The following is a 21,024-nucleotide window of genomic DNA, read 5'->3' as shown; positions in this document are numbered from 1 at the left end:
TGGATTTACTTATCATGCTGTATAGCACTGTTTATTTTAAAAAATCGATGAAAATGTCAATATAAACATCTAGTTTTTTTAAAATAAATGTTGTGAAGTAGAAGAATCCATTGTACTTGACTTCAAGCCAAGATTGGCTCGAATGGCTTTAGATGGCTGTAATCAGGTGCTTGCCCCTGCCCTTGCCAGGTGGTCATGGAAGTTGTGAGACAGTTTGGATGTAAGTGGGTTTGATGCAAGCATTTACAAGATCGATGTTTTCAACTAGTACGTGGTGGTTATTTGGTGGCAGAAGCATTGGAAGCGGTCCTCATCTATATGTTATATAGCTGCATTAAAAGATTGTTTTCGTCCATTGTTATTTAAATGAATGTAAATCAGGTCCTATATTCTGCACCAAGCCACATTTCAAAGACTGCATGGACTGGTTCACAGAGTTACTCTGTGTAGGTAACCTGTGTTTTTGATTAAGTAACACAGAGAGAACGAGTTACCGAGTGTGACCATTGAGTTAGCTTTACCATTCGTCTCTGTGTTAGCTCAATGAGCTGTGGCTGCTTTTACTTCCAGACCACCTCAATGTCTTACATCTTTCTAATGAACATGCACACACACAAACACACTCACACACACACTTTCTTTCACATAGACAAATTCTTCCTAAACACTTTCATTCACAAGCACGCATTTACTTACTACACATGCAAAGCTACATACACTGAAACACACACACACACACACACACACACACACACACACACACAGCTTTGCACACTAATGAATTGAACTCCTGAATTCTAATCCATCAGATTAATTGGAAGTGCCTGGCCATGGATTGAGGAATTTTTCTTCCCCCAAGCACTGCTCTTGCTCACGGCCTCTATCTGCAGTTTCTGTTTATGTTGAGAAGGTAACACGCAGAGAGCTGCGTCTTGAAAAATTGTATGAAGTAATGTTTGTTCAGCTTTAGTAATGGAAGAAAGACTACCCTCACACACTGATGCAGTTTCAAGACTTGATATGTGATAATGATATATGTGATATAGGATATTTTTTCCTCTCCCCAATTGTCTTTAACCTGCCTTATTTACTTGCTGTCATATGTAACTGCCATTTTCTCAAGTACTTTTTTTCCTGTACAGTTATGTACAATGATGCCCTTGCTTTTTGGATCTGAGATTAAATCAGGGATAAACTTGATTCCACTGTTAGTCAGGATGCTATTTCAACATTTTATTCCATCTTGAGCCCATAAATCAGTAATTTACTACACAAAGGTGAAAATATATATGGTGCACCTTGCTAAATCTAGTACAGTTCAATACCTTTATGAACCTTATCATATTCAGTTTGTGTGTGTGTTTATGGCGGCGAGTTGATTCGATTCTGTGATCACTGTGTCACCGTATCAAGGTTGCACTGTTTGTTGTGCTGACTTGTATTGCATTATATGGAGAGGTGTTTCTAAGACATTGTCCACCACATAAAGTTTCATAAAGACAGGATTGATTGCAGAGCTGTTGTATCTGAGTGCATCAGATGTGGCTCGGTGTACCTTTATAAACTGGTAGTCCAGTGACTGTAGAGGCTTAGATAAGTGTAGGAAAGGTTTTTAGACTAGAGTGTAAAGCAGGACCTGCAAAACATCTGCCATGTTGCGTTTTCAAAAAGACAATAAGAATGCACAGCCATAACTCATATTACATGCTACCACAGTGCTTCACAACAATAGCTTATCGACACCCAAGTCACTCCCCTAAATTTGATGCACATGTTGTGTGGAATGGTGTGCCAGCAAGCTAAGACAGATGTTTCTTTTCTTCCAATGTTTCCAAAATAATTTAGTCAGTGTTGCACCAGTGAGTGTCCTAACCCTTGTGCTAGCAGCTTTACCTTTTCGATAACCTGCAATTTAACAAATTTAATTAATTCAATATAATATAATAGAAACTCCTCAGGACATTACTGAGTTGCACTTGCACTTTCGTATGTAGAGATTAAGAATGCAAAAAGCAATCTCTCACCAACTTCCAAATGAAACTTTTTGTGCTTGTAATCAGCTAATGAGACTGAGCAACAGGTTTGTGTTAAAGACAAAGGGATCTGTTTCAGTCTTGAGCCTTTGTCGTCTTTATGTCTTTTCAAGTGCAAAAATTCTTCATTTCTGTCCACTGAAGCAAGAAAAGGCTGTCCACCCTTTACTCTCCTCCTCCTTTGTCGCCTTCTATTCATCTCTCCATCCGTATTCCTTTCTGATAGGGAATGAAATGAACACTGGGGCAGTCAAGTGGAAAAACAGACCCTAGATGTGGCGTAAAACCTAGCTGCTAATAATCTGTGGGGCCTCAACAATAAGAAACGCACTGAAATACTTCCTTCCTTTCTATCTCCTTCTATTTGTCTCGTTTCCACAAGACTTCCGCTTTGTCTTCCTTTGTCTGCTTCTCTGCTTCTCTCCCATCAGGTGCAGACAGATGCCAGTCGAATTAGGCCTCTGACATCTTATCAGAGAAGCCTGCCTGTGCGGAGTTTGAGTCTTAAGTATTGTGCTGTGTGGGAGACTTTCTCCAGTGTTTGAGGCAATGGGTACTGACTGTAACAGAAGAAAACTGACACAGTGAAGTAATGTATCAAACTGGTCGGTTACAACACATTTATAGACAAATACATTCAGTCAAGCATGATTGGTGGATTTAAAGACATTATAAAGACCAAATTACTCACTCTATCCTAACTGTAACCACTGAATTTTAACTCTGAAGCAGCTCTCAAAAGAAAATAAAAAAACACCCAACACTCTTGCTTGTATAATTAATACTTAGAAATCTTCAAGTGGTGCATGAAATAATTTGGTTTGATTTAAAAACAAAGCCTGAACTGAAGATGGAAACATTGGTATATATTTTAATATACTTTGGATTATTGTCACTTCAATTTCAACTTTCACCATTTGATACATGACAATGAAAACTACTAAAAACTAAAAAAAATATCAAGAGGTTTAGGAGCTTGAAGGACAGTGTATCAAGGGACGTGTTTGCTATACGTCACTGATTCGTCATTACGTATTTCTTCTTATTTTGTTGTCATTCACAAGTAGTAGTACTGTTAGAATTATTTATTTTAGTTCAAGGGGATTTTTATTAATGTGGTAGGCGGTCAATGGGGATGTCACAAAGATATTAAATGAGTAAATGTTATAGAGTTTGACTGTTGGGTGCAACAGAGATTCCTGGACAGAGTATATGTACATGGCTAATACAACATGTCTGGACCAGTATGTATGAATTCTATAAAATGAATCTCATGCACCACTCTCTACTTTTGTTCTGCCACCTCTCTGCCGTTTTCCCTCAGACTGACTCCTTACATAAGACCCACACTCTTGACTTGGAATTGGCAGCTAAAATGACAAATGACAACCTGTGACCGCAACATTACTGATTCCACATGAATGAATGTAAATCTCGAAATGAATAGAAGTCTGGATGAATTATGTGCTGTGTCAACTCTTTTTTTTTTATTATTATTGTTCATCTGACTTTGTGCACAAGTGTTGCTCTCTGAAAACTCTGGAAGCAGCATTAATGCAGGAAAAATGCATTTCGAAACGGTTGTACAGTAGCAAGTTTAACTTTGGGAGTCTCCATTCAGAGCATGGAGATTACTTAATACAATTGTGTGAGTGTTCCTGTAGGATTCAGTTGACCTCTCTGCCCACTCAGTGAAAAGTTAGCACATCTATACACCAACACACCACATCAGAGAAGTCTCTATGACTCACAAAAGACAAGCAGACTCCTGCAAATGACAGATTAATGTTTACATATTGGACCAAACCATGCACCAAACACACATAAGCATTTCACTGCTGCCTTGATGAATAATGAAATAAAGTTCTGGCTATTCTGTTCCAGAGTTCCCGTGTCCATCATGATAAAGCAAAAGATAAGATTAAGCTAGAAACTGGATACCATTTTGGCTACAACCAAGTACAGGTCTGCTAATATCAGGGACAGTTATTGTACTCAAAAGACAGAGATGTGTGGGCATCATTGTAGCCATCATTGAGGATAAGTCATTTGAAGTTTTTCTCTTCGGATGGTTCCAGATGTTTACTGGCACTGTTTACTTTATGTAGCTTTCTGTACAATGAAGACATTTGTCACAAAAGGTCACAACCTCTTCATCTCTTCATTAACGCTTCCCTTTCTTCATAACAATTTTAATGTGCAATTGTATTCGTCAACATTCAAAACTCACCCATCCTTTATTGTATTTTTCTTTTTCTTTTTTCTTTAACTCTGAAACTCCATTAATGATGTTACCTAGTGTGATCTTTCGTTAATTGAAATAAGAAATATTAAACTAATATGTCTCTCTCTCTCTCTCCCACAGAGTTATATTCACGGCAGCAGTCAGGCTCAGTTTGTTGCTGAGTCTCACATCATCCTTCTTCTGAGTATCCTTTCTCCAAGTGTATGTGTCATGTGTTAACATAATTTCAAACAAGGTGCTACAAAATGCAAAATATCTAGAGCAACTGAACTCTCTATGGAATGTCCAACACCTCGTCTGGGCAATAAATTCCTTTAATTCTCCATTTGGTTTTACAAAAGCCACCTTTTTATATGTGTGAAACTGCATCCAATTTTGCTGTCTGCTACATTTATTTTCCCAAAACGAAAGCTTTGTCATCTGTGTGCATTCTCCATAGGGAGGCTGCCTGCTGGAGTGAACAAACAGACAATACAAAGACAAGAGATTGTCCTATTTTAACTTCACCTCCTTTCCCGATTTGTTCCAAATTCAACCCCTGATGATATGCTGTATCTCTGTGTGTTTACTTGTGTACTTGTTTGGCAGGATAGATGTTTCGGTTTGTGTTTGTCTACTTCTGCTTGTGCACCTGTGTGTACTTGCACTGGTGCTTTTATATGTGTGTGGGTAATGATACCGTTCATTCCTAGCTGCTGTGTTTGTCCCCATGGGAAATAGCAGGTCCAAGGTCGCACCTGCTGCAGAGCAATATTTGTTTGTCCACGCTCACGCTCACAGAGTTTATTTTTTTATTTTCTGCCCATCTGATTACATCTAAATGAAACACACACACACATACACACACACCACACACACACACAGACGTGCTGAAACACTAACGCACCCTTTTTCTCTGTGCAGGTGGTATAAACACATTTCATGACTGTCATAGAAGTTTCCCCAAGCATGTAACCTTATTTTATTGCTTGTGCACAGATGTATACACAAACACCATGATACAGCATGTAGTTAGTTGCATAACAATATGATTTCAGGATGAAACAGAAACACAGATGTATGTTTTTATCTTATTTAATAATAAGTCAATAATATGAAGGTTTTTTTTTCTTTCAAGGTTATTGTTGTACCTTGTGGCATGAAGTGTCCCTTGTGCTAAAATCAGATCAATTAGAATAAGATCAATGAATTATGTGAAGCACACATAAAACATTACACTTCGGGCTAAGGATGCCGTCAGTAACCAGCCAGTTACTGTAAATTTACTGTTTTTATATGTGTTAGTGTGTGTACCTTCAAACTCCAGCAAAGATGACATGAATTACATGTTTATAAAGAAGAATATTGTTTTTATCGAGTGAAAATGAAAACAAACCGTATTGTTTGTTTTCATGTGCCCATATTATTTATTGAAGTGAAGAAGTTAGACAGCATTAGCATTGTAAGCTGACACACCTTATCAATATTTCTTCAAATGTTTTACCACGAGCTACTATACAGATGATATAATATCAATATATCATTGTAAACAAATCATGACCACAAACTGGAATTTGATTTGGTGCCTCTCTGGTATTTTGGTGACATCTCTAAGCTTGAACACTTTCAGTCGAGTGGAGTGGAAGCATGTGATTGAAATATTGGTGCCAAGGTAAACTAGAACAAGTTTACAACTTGTTTCTAGTTTTGACTTCAATATCAACCACTAGATCGTGATGCACAGTGACATGTTCAACAGCTGTACACAGGTGTTGGTATAGAGGCCCGGGGAAAACTCTGTTTTTATTGTTACAATTCTCTACAGTTGCACCGTCTCTTATTCTTCACACTGATGGGTTATCACGCCATGCCAAAGCTTTGTGCAACCGCCACAAACTGCCACCATAGTTCAATTTTGTTGCTATATGTGGAGAGATATCTCTTGTGTTTGAGTCACGCCAGCATATCATGTGGCAGCCTTTGTTTGTGCCCCCTGTCAGCTTTTCTTCAGTTATGTGGATCTGTATGCAGAACATGCTGAAAGGAAAAGAATCTGTAATCATAAGCCATCTCAGGCTGTGCTTCACAATGATTTTAGAGCAGTTCAAGTAATGAATGGAGCACCACTTGCTGCTATAGTATAAAGACGTTTGTAATATTGTAGGAACTGTTGATAATTCATTATTTAAGTCTGTATTACAGTATTATTTTTAACCTGTAACAAGATTAAGAATCAGCTCTTTCAGGATTAACGATAATTGTTTTACTTTTGTAACTATTGTAATGCATCGTAATTTAAACTTCTTGACAGTATTATTTTCAAAAGCAAAGGCCACGACATGTGACGTGTACTTTTGTTGGACTGCTATGTTTTCAAGGTTGACTTGACATCACTGTACTGTGTGGGCCTTAAAAGAATTGAATTGGGATTCCATTGTAATGTTTTCCTGAGGCTGTTGCACTGCATATGTAATTGAATAGATAAGGAAAAGTTTTGGGTTGCCATGTTTAACTTGCCTTCTCTTGAACATAACATGTAGTAACATAGAATTGCTTGTGAGACTTTGAAGATGGGTCATTTTTGATGTTCTGTGCTGTTCTAGTACATGTGACTGTTCCCCTTGGCAATCTGCTGCGTGCGTCCGTGCACATGTACGTACAGTATGTACTGTATATCTGTGTGGAAGTCCAGCAGTTCTTCCTGGGGCAGTGTGTACTTCCAGCTTCTCCTACTCCTGCATGCGAATGTGTTGTTTCCTTGACAACCTTGTCCCAGATGCTGCAATCACCATGGGGATGGTGCTGCTAAATGAGGCTGCCACCTCCAAGGGAGATGTTGGCAAGAGGAGAAGTAAGTAGACAATTTTTCTTTCTTTTTTTTTTTTTTTTAATGTCCTGTTCTTTCCATTTTCAAGCTTCAGTTACTCAATTTTGAAGCATTCTGAGTAAAGCAATTGTCAGGAGTGTGAGCAAGGTGTGTTGTTGTGTTTAAGCTGAGTGGCATGTTTGTTTGAGATGCCATGTTCCTACTAGCAAGGCGATATATCCTTGCAACGCTCATTGCGTATTCATCGAAATCCACGTTTGCACTGGTGCTGGAGAGGATAAAATCTTTATAGAACAAACACAACAAAAAGTTAAACATGTACACATTCACACACAAATATTGTTCGGCAACAAGTGTGCTATTTAATTAAAATGTCCTGTAGTCAAAGAGAAGTCACAAGGTCAGCTATTAATAATGAATTCTCCTGGCTGCTACTACAGTAAGGCCTCCTAGATCTCTTAGAAAAGGGTATCCTCCGACTGCAACATTAACAGCAGGGAAATCATTTTTCCACTTAGGATCTTATCTGTCAGACTTATCCTGAGTGCTGAGAGGATTCTCCTTTAACACTGGACTTACACTCACCAACTTCATAAGCAGTTATTTCTTTGCGAGGGCCCTCGCTGCCACCCTCTATTACTGGAAAATAACATTTCATTACTTTGCTTCCCAATCCCTCCAGGTTACACTGAACACGACAAATGTATTTTCGGCCTTTTGCTCTGTGCTCAATAGCCTATGTTTTGTCCAAATACATACCCTATTTCTTGAACGTACTGTAATTTACACCTTGACTTTGAAATTGTAGAGCTGCTAGGAGACGATTTAAGAGCATGCGGCGCAATATTCCTTCACAACATGTGAGTGAATCTGAATAATGAAGAATGAGAGTGACTAGCAAGCAAGAAATCACAGCGACACAAACGATAACACTTTAAAGGGCCCTGTGGAGTTTCCCTCTAAACAAATAAGTTATTTTTTACCTTCAGCGCTACTCACCAAAACCAATTGTGTGGAGCCTTGAGGTGTTGCAAACATGATGACTGCCTTCATACTGCCTTTGCCAGCACATTGCTGCGTTTCAATTCAATTCAATTTGTTTGTCACATATAATCATAAAAGATATAGTGAAATATATTCCAAATAAAAATAGTAATAGGAATTATTGTGAATAGAATAATTAGGTAAGTAAAAAGTAATTGTAATGATAAATGTAAATAAGTATTAATAGTAATCACAATAATAACAATAACAACAAAAACAAAACAACATTACTGCTTCATCATGCCTGTGCATGAGACTAACAATACGGGTACCTACTCTTTAAAAACCTGCTCCATGGTACTATAGTTTCTTTCTAATTAAGCACCAGATAAAAAACTTACAACAGTAGCAGGTCCTGGGGGCAGCAGAAGTTTCAGTATCTTTTTTTTCCCCTGTTTTTTTGGCAAACTGGCCCTTAACTATAAATCAAAGTAATAATTCTCCAACAGAAACACATTTTTCAACTGAAATTTTGTGAGAATAATCTTCGAAACACATTTTTCAACTGAAATTTTGTGAGAATAATCTTCACAAAGTATTGAAATCAGCAACTTTGAGATAGAGCTAAATCTGGAGATATGTCTATATACTATACAGGAATGTTTTTTTGTTTTTTTTACAAGAATTAGTTTGTGTGAATTGTGAGAAAATAGCACAGTATGCGCCGTACATTAGGAGTGAGATGGCTGACTGTACACACATACTCTCACACACTCCATGCATGAATGAACCATTATCGTAGTATTTGAGTGTGACATGTATTTGCATAACTGTCAATTAGCTGGAGCATCTCTAAAAATGAGAAGCACTTTCCAGTTAATCACTGGAATGACCTCTCACCTGCCCCTTAACTGCCTCTGAATACACAGACAGACTACAGTATTTAGATATGTCTGTGGAATGCTTGATTGGCTTTGGCTTACAAATACCCCTTTTTTTATGTCCTCCATGATTAACATTATTTAAATGCACTTGAGCTGGGCATGATAAACCTTGACTAGCAGATAGATTTGTGTGGTGTTCTCAAAACGAATCTGATTAAAGAGATAAAGTAAATTCAGGCTTGGAATGGCTCTGAACTACTACTACTTTACGCAGTGAGCTGGGAGTTTCTTTATATGGTTCAGCTCAGTCTTTTGACTGCTCTGCTCATGTGGACTCTTCAAATGATTGAAGGAGGTTGTTATGTCTCACAGAAAGTGCTTTTTTGTATTTGCTGGTTTTCCCTCCAGTATCATCTGCCTGTTTTTATCTCAGTTCTCTGTGATTTACCACAGATATCTTTACTTGTTGTTGGTGAAAACTTTAGGCAGTTGCCCATAGCTACTTAACTCAATCAGTTAGCCATGCATGGCACCCAGCTTGCATTGTCTTAGTTGACTAAGTGGGAGCTGAGTGCACCACTTCTCTTCTTAAGATAGTTCAAAGTTAGTTAGTGCTGTCAAGTGCATCTGTGCGTGTGCATGTGAGAAATAAAAAAGATGAAATGAAAATAAAAAAATAGCTTATAATTGTCTCCTGATAGATCTGATGGATCGTTTTTATCTTAACATGCATGTAAGAGTAAGAGTTGTTCTTATTCTTCACTAATACCATTGGCATATAAATTATAGTCTGAGTCCAGCTGGGTCTTATTAATTTAATTTATGATATTATGAAACATTTAACAAGGCTGCACTTTAGCTGCTTATGATATTATGAAACATTTAACAAGGCTGCACTTTAGCTGCTCTGAACAACTTGTGTGTGTTTTTGTTACTCACAAAATTTTAATGAATGGTGTAGGAAACGTTATACATGAAGCATTAGTTAAAATGTAACTATAAAGTAAAAATAATAATGATAACAATAATGTCAAATAAATTGAATTGCCACAATTGTGCTCAGAACCACCATCATCATCACAGCTGGCAGTGGGCCATCAGCGTAGCAGATAAACTGCTGAGTCCAGCACACCTACATGCCAGAGCCAGTGGGAGACATAATCAATATGCACGTTTGTAAATGTCTCATCAAACATGAATTCCCAACTGTGCATTAGCCGCTCTGTATACATATGCATGTTCATGTCTCCCTTCTCTTCCCCATTTTTGTTTGTAATTTGATGTGTTGCTAACTTCTTATCTCTTTTTTTCTTTCGCAAGAAGCATTTATTTTTAGTTTTTCGCCCCGTTCCTTGATCAAATGTTCTCCTGCCCATTAATACAGCTCTGCATATTTGCATCTGGTCTGAGAGGCGAATCATTTTCAATACAAACCTGATCCTTTTGTAAACCTGAGTGAGTTCAGCACAGTGTACACCACAGCTACGATTAATGGAAGGTCCACTTCACTGATTACACTAAAGGTGTCTCTCTGGATGAAACCAGGAGGCCACCATTTCCCCTTCTTATATTTTTTTCTTTTTAAGTTGATCAGGAATGCTGTTTGAGGCAATACACTGTTTTACTGTAAACCATGCGTCATTTCTAACAGTGTGATCTGCCTGTGATTGGTTTTGTAACTGATATCATGTTGAATTGTTTGTAGTAATCCTGTAATTTTAAGATCAGTTCCTCCAGAAACTGTTTTACATAAGTCTTCCATAAGCAAGGAGCATGTTTGTACTAATAGCTCTAGGTATGTTTATGTTTATTCAACATGATAGCAAGACTTTTGTTTAGCTTAAAGTTCCAGTATGTGGCTATAATTAAATATAATATGCACAACTTGAATTAACCCTTTAATATCTACAGGGAGAGCAGGTCCTCCTTCACAGAGTTCGCCATGTTGAACCTCCATATTTCTTAAGTTGCCCAGAACGAACAAACTAAAGACTGGCTCTTGATAAAGCCTTATTTGTTTTTTGTCCATTTCGCAGCCACTACTTTCTCCTTCATGCTAGACGGGAGAGGGTGAGGTGAAGGGAAACTACACCACTGGATACCACTAAATCATACATAGGTCCTTTAAAGCAGTCGAATATATTTCCTTAAAAGTCTGATCAAGTGGAATACAGCGTAAAAAAAAAAAAACGGCATACAAAGACAGAGGGGATGATTAGTTCATGTCCGAGCTGTCGTGGAGTTTCAGTGAAATTTCCATCACCCTTTCCAATGCAAATCACTTTTCTTTGTGTAGTGTAGTCATAGTGGCCTCAGGCTGTGGATTATAATACATCTGACATTACAGACACAGAAATGAAAATTACACACCGTGTAATACCACTGACATGTGCTGGCATTTTTGGCTTTGTGACTGATGAGTCTTGTCTGGAAGTGTTGAGAATTTAACACAGTTTATCTTATAAAATGGGAGGTGGTCACTTGACCATAGTAGTAACGCACTGGCTTTCAATGTTTTCCTTTACTGTCCAAGCCGAGTTTCTGAATAATGTTTAGATTATGAGAAGGGGAGTTAGATATTGCACTGGTAATTACCCCAGGCACAGAGACACAGTTACACACAAGTGGATTTTAATTAGAGTCAGTGCAATGATAAAGTAACTCGAGAAGCCTTTCAGTCACATCTGTGAGGCCACACATTCATGTGTACACACCAGGCACACACATAAAAAATCTAAAGGCAAGATTATCAACGTTTTATTCTACTTTAACCATTAGTTGTCGCAGAGATATTAAAATTTGCCAATTAAAATGATAATTACTTTACCTGATATTAAAATTTGCCAATTAAAATGATAATTACTTTACCTCAAGACTAGATTCTGAGTATGAGACTGAACAAGGGCTAATGCTCACACACGTCTACACACAGACACAGACATACATGCATATCTGCTCATCATTATCCATTGTGTAAGGCTGAAATATCACATGCACAGATGTCTTAATAACAATTTTAATATAGGTTATCCATCTCTGTTCATCCTTTCATTCTCCATTTCATCCTTTCGCTCTCTCTTCTTTCCTTCTCTTCTTCTGTGCAGAAAAAGTTTTATATACCGCACACTGCTGTCATTTCAATGACGCACATACGGACACACAAATTAAATAAGTACATTATAAAGTAGCAAAGAGAATAGTCATCTGTCAGTAATGGAGAGAGGATTAAGCTTGAATGGAAGTGTAATCACTGGATGTGGGTGTTAAATCCCTGGCATATAGCTTCCATACGGCTGAGTGTGGCTACAAGAAGTTAACTGCTGCTTCTGTGGGCATCTGCACCAGAAATAACAGCACACACACACACACGCTATTTCTCAGCAAGATAGGTACTGAACAAATAAATGGAGTTACAAAATGAGATAGACGGGGTAAGTAAAAGTGAGGGAAGATTAAATGTGACACATGAAGGATGAGAGGGGGAAGAAATGAAGAGTCAAGAAAAAGTGGATGGGTCTTTGGAAGAACAAAACACAGTAGAGACCATTTAAAAGCGAGGCCCCAACCCCAAAATGATCATATTTATCTGGTGAAATGCCAACATGCTGCACAGCAGCACCAGATTTCAGGACAATGGAAAGTTAGAGTGAAAATTTAATCTAGCCAATTATGACATGAACCCAAAATGTTGCATTTTTATTTTGCTCCTAATTTTGTGGTACTGCAGAAAAAACTCTCACAGACCAAGGACCAAGATATTTTAAAAATGATCTATAATACATTAGGACTTAGGAAAGCTCATTGCCTCTCCCCCATCATCAGGTGTTTCTTTGCTTGACAACTTGGTAACAAATGATTTGTTTACTTGCATTTAGAGGTGGGTAACACTTTTTTGTGTGGGAGGAGAAGTGTTAACCTACCAACATTTCCTAACCCAGCGGATTTTAATTAGTACAGGTAGCAGAATGAAGAAAATTAGGTGGTTTAGTACTTTTTCTTATTGTATGCAATCATTTTCAAATTGCAATAACAACTTTAATTGTTATTCCACACTATTGTAATTGTATTGTTTAGTTTTGGTCAGTTAATACTAGTGTCTGGTCTAGATTTCACACGAATAGCTCGAAATACATTAAAAGAAGGTTCGAATCCGACCTGCGGCTCTTTGCTGCATGTTGTTCCCCATCTCTCTCTCCACACATTCCTGTCACTCTTCAGCTATCTCTATGTCTAAGAAATGTTGATTTGTTCAATACTTAGTCCCTACATTGTATCCACAATAAAGGTGGGGTCACATTTGCACATATACAATGCATAAATATACATAAATACACTACTTAGATGCAGTATGATGCTAGTACATTTGTTTTTGTTATCTACATGCTCTGGTTCACTTTTAACTGGAAAGTGTGAACATTAACAAGACAAACAATAAAAAGCTTTTCTGGTGCAGTTTGGCATGAAAACAATGAAACAATTGTGGGTGGTTTTATCCTGAGGTCACATCAGTTAATGTCTCTCGAAGCCTGTTGCAGTTTCAAAGAATAAAATGTGAAGAACCATTTAGCGTCACAATTACTATTCATATTTGTCCTCCTAATGCGATAGGCTTACCTTACTATGTTTATTGCCATCCTCATACGGGAGAGACATACATACGTACATTTATTTTCACCGTGCCAATATATAATGATTTGAGTTGAGCCAAGTCGTACAGTCAAAAGAAGGATTACCGCTTTTGTCATTGAGGGAAATCATTCAGCTTAAACAAGTCGTCATTTCGCCAAGGTCATAAATCACTTAGTATATTAGCATGCTTAGTGCGTGTGTGTATGCGAGTGTCATTATCTCTGGAAGCATACTAAGATAGCTCTCAGTCATAATTGATGAGCTATGGGAAGTACATCCCACTATACTTAATGAAGATACAAAGACATACTGTCGCTCACGCACCTGCAGGCACATGCGTATCTGTGGAGGACTTGGGAACACGGGGGCATAAGGGCCCTCCCTGGGGACGCACTCTCAAAAATGCAGTGCTCTCAATCAAGTCACTCAGTCAATGACACACACACACACACACACACACACACACACACAGATTTGTATCACAACACAAGTCAGGACATTTTCTTGAATTAGTTGTCATTTTAACCCTTTAACCCCAGATCTGTCCTCTCACCTTTTCAAAAAAAAAAAAAAAGGGAGGAAAAAAAAGCTATTTAAAGCGAAGAATGACAATGTGTTTTAAACAGTTTACCCTTGTGGCTGATGCCCTTTGATCCGCACAAGAATAGGAGTATCCGAACCCACACACTGATTGCTGAGTGGTCCTCCTGTGTCTTTGCGTTGTCATTGCTGTGTGTGTGGCTGTAGATGCATAAGGACTTGAATGTCATATCCATGATTCTTATGTTGAATGGTGAATGTATGATATGCATGTAAAGTGAAAGAAAGGACATACGTGGTAGCTGTAGTAGAGCTAACACTGAGCAGTGACACACACACACACACACACACACAGAACACTGGAGCCCTGAAGATGAATGACAGCACACACACACAAATTGACACTTATAATCTGTCTCACATTTTCCCAGCCAAATCTTTTGTTCTGACATCTGACATTCTCTCTCTCTCATGTACACACATCATTTTACACATACACAGCAAGAACAAGTGCATATCTTACTATTTAGTCTCCAGGAGAGGTCCTCATCCTAATCCCTGATTAACAATATCAGTCGGTGGTGACAGTTTAATTTAACACAGTGCTTTTCAAGGATTAGCAGCTATACAAGGTCGTGTGCACACACACTCATACACCCACCCACATAGACACACACCACTGCAAATTAAAGATGCTTGCTGCATGCTTATGTATATTTTACTTTAGAATAGCCACAGAGGAAATAAGATGATAATAGCTGCAAACACAATTTTCTGCAGCACAGCAAGGTTGATGATGAGAAAGAGGCAGCGGCACATATAAGTTGTGGGGCTGCCTAAATCAAGATCCATTTTAAAAGGTTTTGGCAAGATGAAGAGCACGAAGTAATGTTAAAGACGGCCTTTTTAACAAGCATTTTAGTAATAATAGATTTTTTTTTCATCGTATGGCCGTGTGCCTAGGTGCTTGTATGTGTGTATTATGAACATAAGAGGATGCTTTCAGTGTGTGCCATGTCTAAACCCTGCAAGCACATTCAATTTGAACACAGATCAAACAGAGAGTTACATCAGTGGTTATAATGTGCGTGAAATTATTGAAATGGTTGCCTTTAGCCAGGAATCAAATATTCTCACAGGCCATTGTGTAATAATTATTACTGTATGCATATATCAGGGTGTCTGCAGGACCTGCAAATTGGACAAATATGGAAACTTAAGTGTACTTAGAGTCACTTTAGTTTTAGAGATCATGTTGTAGTTTCTTAGTGTACTGTGACTAGTTTTAATTTGATATTGTGTGTGTACAGTTGCCTCAGTTTCAAGTTTAGTTGTGTAATTGGTCTTAGGATACCTTCTAACCAGCAATTTATGATGCAATCTGTGTGTGTGTGTCTCATTCCAGTTATCTGCCTGGTTGGTCTTGGCCTGGTGGTGTTTTTCTTCAGCTTCCTGCTCTCCATTTTCAGGTCCAAGTACCATGGATACCCCTACAGGTAACTATAGCAACCGTACAGTACCACAGCACAGGTGCTCGCACACGCTCATCCAGCTTACTCAACAGTTATTCAAACGCAATATACAAGTGTACAATGAATCTTAAAATCACTGAAGTTGACATAAAATCACTGTAAAGTTATTGCAGACACAGTGCAAAAGTCCAGGCCAGAACAGGATCCATCCATTCCCATTATTTCATTGATCTGAAGACAGCTGTTCGATTTGAAAAGATTCCCTCCAAAAAGGACGAGCCCCAGCGCCAAGCTTTCTTTCCCTGGAGACCACTCTTACAGCTTGCAGTCTGTCTCTTTGATGGTTTGCAGTATGTTCGATGTGAAGTATATTCACACACATCTTCTTTTCCCTGAATATTAGAAATCATGGGTCCATCATGGATTCTGTAAGTCGTCATATGGTGAATGTGTTTGGACACTAAAATCCTTCAGCTTAGTGAGCCAGAACAGCAACAATTTGGTTCCACTTTGAGCGAAAGGTCGGCACTACATAAAAAAGATTTAATGTGTGACTGAAAACACTCTATAAGTCTGCAGAGTCTGGGTTCAATTCATCATGATATTATGGCACAACACCAGCTGCAGAAACTCACCTGTGGTGCTAGAATGGATCCAAGATGTTGAGGGCGCTATAATTTACTGTCATGGGAGCTTGAAACCTGTTGTGACAAAATGTGCCAGCTCATTGAATCCATGAATGGAGACTTCAGCCATGATATGAATCTGATAAAGTTTTATTTTATAGACGTGTAATTACCGAATATTTTCTTGATTTCCAAGAAGTTTCCTGGAAAGAAATATGTAATTTGGTACAGAAAAAAAAGTGAATTCATCATTCATTTATTATTGTAAACATTATGATTCATATTGAATTCTATGTTTGCATAGAATATGCTATAATATTTCATATTGAATTCTATGTTTGCATAGAATATGCTATAATATGTGGCAACTTACAAAAAATAAAGGCCCATAAACTAAAGTCTGACACCTTTCTCAGGTGAGAATGCTTTGATAGAGCCTATTCTGTTCCTGCTGCTTGTTAATCAATTCAGTTACATACAACACAAGATTATGGCAATATTTATGTGAAATGTGATTTGTAGAGCAGTTCTGGCTGGCTCTTGAAACGAGAATACCTCCTTAGGAAAACTTAAAACATTTGATCTGTTTTAGCAGTAAAAAACAAACAAAGGGAAGCAGTCTGTAACTTTTGCTGAATGCCCTCGCCCCACTTTCTCCTGACGTTCTTGTCACTCTTTACCTGCTACTATCAAATAAAGGCTCAAGTACAGTCTTTAAAAAACGTGTTGTAATGGCATTATAGACATGTTTTGCTGCATCTCTACCTCTCCTAAATCTGATTTCCTGAGACAGATGCATCTTCAATAAGCATTTGAGCAATTTTGTCTGATTACACGCTTCTATAAACAGTTTGAACCTGCAGTAAGGATTTTCTGACGAGATAATCTTCAAAGCCACAGGTTTTTAGTTTTATCTTTTGGCTTCTGCTAAAAATATGTTGTGTTGTTGTGCAACAAAACAAATGTATTTATGTATTCATATTCTTCTTGTCTCCCTATTTTCCTCTTTGTGTTTCTCTTTTCCCCTTCTCTACTCCTTGTAATCCTCCCCTGTCTCTCAGCTTCCTTATTAAGTAAAAAAAGACAAGAGGAGGTCAGAGGATGGCGAAGAGGCGGTAGGGAAGAGGAGTCGAGAAGATACTTGAAGAGGAGGAGGCAGCATCGCTATTGAGTCTAGAGTGCATGACAGGGCTTCTTTTTTTGTGTGTTGTTGTTTTTTTATCGACTGCTATCATAAACTCTGCAAGCTAAATAAAAAACAGATGAATCCTTCTTACACTGGAAAATAAATGTGTTTGGCATGTTTTTGTATTTTTGTCCTTTCAGAATTGAATAGTGTGGGTAGATACACTGACCTCTGACTGTGGTATGCTGTTGTTTTTATCCCGTGTTTTGGGATCTTATTCATGGTAACTAAAACAGCAGGTTAGAAGGATGGTTACATGGTTAAAGTTGATCATAGAAGCAAAGAGCTGCAGCATCATGATTAGTCAATAGGAAAGAAGAAGAAGATACACTTTATTAATCCCACGAACGGGGAAATTCTTTTTACACTCTCTTTACATGCATTTTAACCCAGATACACACACATGCAGTACAAGGCATAGACCTGCAATTTTGGAGAGAGATGGGCAGCCCCCCTGAGGAGCGCCCAGTGAGCAGTTGGGGAGGATCGATGCCTTGCTCAAGGGCACCTCAGCAGTGCCCAGGAGGTGAACTGGTGAACCTCTCCGGCTACCAGCCCACCTTCCATATTTGGTCCATGCAGGACTTGAACCGGCCCGGTTCCCAAGCCAAGTCCCTATGGACTGAGCTACTGTCGCCCAAAGCTCATTAACATGATCATCATTGTAATCTCCAGCTTCCTGCTGTAACTTCTGCTGTAGATTTTGAGCTCAGTCAGGCACATGCAACCAGGTTTAAATTAATATATAGCTAAAAATTGAATGGAATATAGAAATCCAGTCATTTATCAAAAGCTATAGGGCTTTCTCTTTTATGCTGAGTACATAGGTAAGAATTTTGTTTGTGTCTGACATTCTGCCTGAGACATGGCTTACTCGGACTGCAAATGTCATTACTATAGATTTTCTTGGACCAGGATCAAAATATGTTCTTTTCATCCTTGTAATCTCACATGTGTTGATATGTCTGCAGAATGTTCACTGCCATAGTCTTTTAACTGGATCTATATTGAGTTTGTGATTGGCTATAAATTATAGTTCATGTAAGGTTAGATTAGATAAAGTTAAGATTGCCAAACATAAGACAGGGCACAAACCCCAAGTGTGATGTGAAAACCGACTTAATTCAGCCTCCACAGTCTTTCTTTTCCCTGCAATATATTAACATTCACTTCTCCCTGCACTGGCACCAAACTTAAATCACTGATGCAAAATAGAAGCACATCAACTGAGAGAGAACTCACAGAAGACTGACTGCGAGTGCTGTAACTTTTCCTGCTGAATGTGAGAAGGTCATTTAGAGAATACATACATTTCTAATTCTTTTACTTGTAGACTGCCCACTAAAACGCCGAGTGGGCTTGAGCATTGAAACCATTTATGTAACCTGCTGTGCGTGGGCAGACTGAGGAATGGTGCTGCAGATAGACCAGTTTTGACAAATGTAATAAAAATATTCCCTCTCATATTTCCCATTCTCATCTATTTTTGTTTCAATCATTGGAACATGAACCATAGTCCGTATGTTTGTGTGCAGGCCGATCGTACCAAAACAAAAATACACACTGAGCTGAAGGAGTTGGATACTGTATTGTCATCCTTCCGTTTCTATATATTTACATATATATATAGTCGGGTACTGAAATATACAGAACTTGCTGAAAATCATTTGATTCAGCTGGCTATTGACTAGAATAATTGGATTTGCCAGTACCTGCAGGAAATGAAACCAACTTAAAGGTACTGAGAGCTCTTTCCTGTTTATCGCAGGGAGATAGTGTCATTAGAATAACTATGTTAACAAGAGAGTAATGAGCATAGAGACCCTGTAAGAGATTAGAAATGATTGTATTAAGTTACACCTCTCATCTTTGCTTGTAAGTTGGTTATTACTGTAATTATTCTATTTGTGAGTCATAATCAACTTTAACCATGCTAAAGTAAGCTTATTGATAGGCCAATAAGATTATTGGCACTGAGAGCTGAATTTCACATCTGTTTCTCCTCAACTATTGGCCTTTACCGTGTGGAGGAAATAAAGGAAAACAGAACAAATGTCACCTTCGGGGGTGGAGGTATAAGTATTGGCAAATGGAGTAAAATCAATGGGGATATTAGATGGAGGTCAGACGTAGAACAAAATACATGATGACATATAGAATAATCTCCCTACAGCTTTAAAAAGTCACATCCTGCACGTTAAAATTAGCCACAAATCTCTCTCAAATTGGCGTGTGTTAATTAAAGGTTTGATTCAGAATGATTGTCACTACTAGATACAAACATAATCCTGCATAAAAACACTTAAGTCTATGACACTGTGCTCTCTGAATCCTTTGTAGTCTGGGGCCTAAAAATATTGCAGTACAATATAAACAACATAACTTGTTATTGTAATTAGACTAAATCATGTAGTATACTGTATATACAATAAGATGGGGGAGGGGTATGAAGTTCACAAGGCTTTAATAAAAATAATTCACTTACTAATTCATACAGAAGTCTGTGTATCTAACCTTTTGTCCTCTCTCAAAAAGAAAGTAGACTACTTAGCAGGCCACATGACCTCTGACCTTAGTCAGCTAGCTCATCCTTGTTTTTTCAGAGCATCACAATTTTCTGAATGAAACACGTTAGAGAAATCTGAAAGTGCTGGTGACTTAGCAGTACCAAGAAAGAAACATTACCTTGGCCTGCAGCTAGTTTATGAATGAAAAGGATGACACAGAGTAAAAAAAAACGTAAGTAAGAAGTTATTGCTCAGCTTTTTTCTTCGATACAAGTACAGAGGAGAATTGCAACAATTGTGAAATCCTTTTTTTCCTCGACTGAATACTGTATCCTCTTTCTCTTGACCTTATTAAAGCCCAATGTGTGAGAATGTAGTGCAGTGGTAACCCTTCTATTTGCTGGAAACTGAGCACATTTGATGAAAGTGGCGTTAGTTGTATTTGTGGTCAGCTGAGTGGAAGAGGTCAGCCTCCGTGTTAAAACCTCCTGTGAACTGTAATAACTGGATCTGAAAGGTGTAGTGCTGCATATACCTAACTGTCAAACCCAATCACACATATAGACCATATAAAAAACCCCACTGTATTTAGTTTTAGAGCTGGGGTTTCTGAGGTGAAACAATATTAAGTATGTTTTATGGGTGGTTAAGAGACCCTGGTGTCTCCAGGGCCCCAAACAGGTGCTTAATTGTTTCACCACATTCTATAAACTATGGTCACCATAAATTAATTAAACAGACTGACAAAAGAAAGCAATTACTGGCAGACTGGTGACATTTAGGTAGTAGTCCTTTTATAGAAAATAAATAATAAAACAGCATGTCATCAGGTAGATTTGTCATTTAGTGTGAGTGTATATGATTGCCTGTACTTTCTCTGTGATGTAGAAGCAGCCTATCCAATGCGTACTGGAATAGGCTTCTGCCTGTGACTAGAGCACATTCATAAATTTAATGAAAATCTGTTGCACAATTCAAAGGCATTACCTGTTCCCCTGTATGAGCACAGGAATGAAATCAGTTGGGTTAAATAAAAATAGATAGGTTTTCTGAACAACAGGAGAGTGCATTCATAAAAATACACGAGTACTGTGTAACAGTTGTTATTGTCC

At 38.1% G+C, this 21,024-nt stretch overlaps 1 protein-coding gene across 1 annotated transcript in view; it reads left to right on the top strand.

Moving 5' to 3' along the window:
• The window catches only part of tusc3 (tumor suppressor candidate 3), a 65,877-nt gene extending 48,368 nt beyond the window's left edge, over positions 1–17,509 (top strand). Inside the window, exons 7-10 of the mRNA XM_019257971.2 lie at positions 4,399–4,462; positions 7,034–7,108; positions 15,527–15,617; positions 17,281–17,509. Of these exons, the coding sequence (XP_019113516.1) occupies positions 4,399–4,462; positions 7,034–7,108; positions 15,527–15,617; positions 17,281–17,296 (246 nt within the window). The 3' untranslated portion in view covers positions 17,297–17,509. The remainder of the gene's footprint in view (positions 1–4,398; positions 4,463–7,033; positions 7,109–15,526; positions 15,618–17,280) is intronic.
• Positions 17,510–21,024: the final 3,515 nt, after the last annotated feature.

The sequence above is a fragment of the Larimichthys crocea genome, chromosome X (assembly GCF_000972845.2).
Source record: "Larimichthys crocea isolate SSNF chromosome X, L_crocea_2.0, whole genome shotgun sequence".
In the NCBI taxonomy this organism is placed as follows: domain Eukaryota; kingdom Metazoa; phylum Chordata; class Actinopteri; family Sciaenidae; genus Larimichthys; species Larimichthys crocea.
The sequence above is the reverse complement of the archived record's forward strand: the minus strand, read 5'-3'. Positions and strand labels throughout refer to the sequence as shown.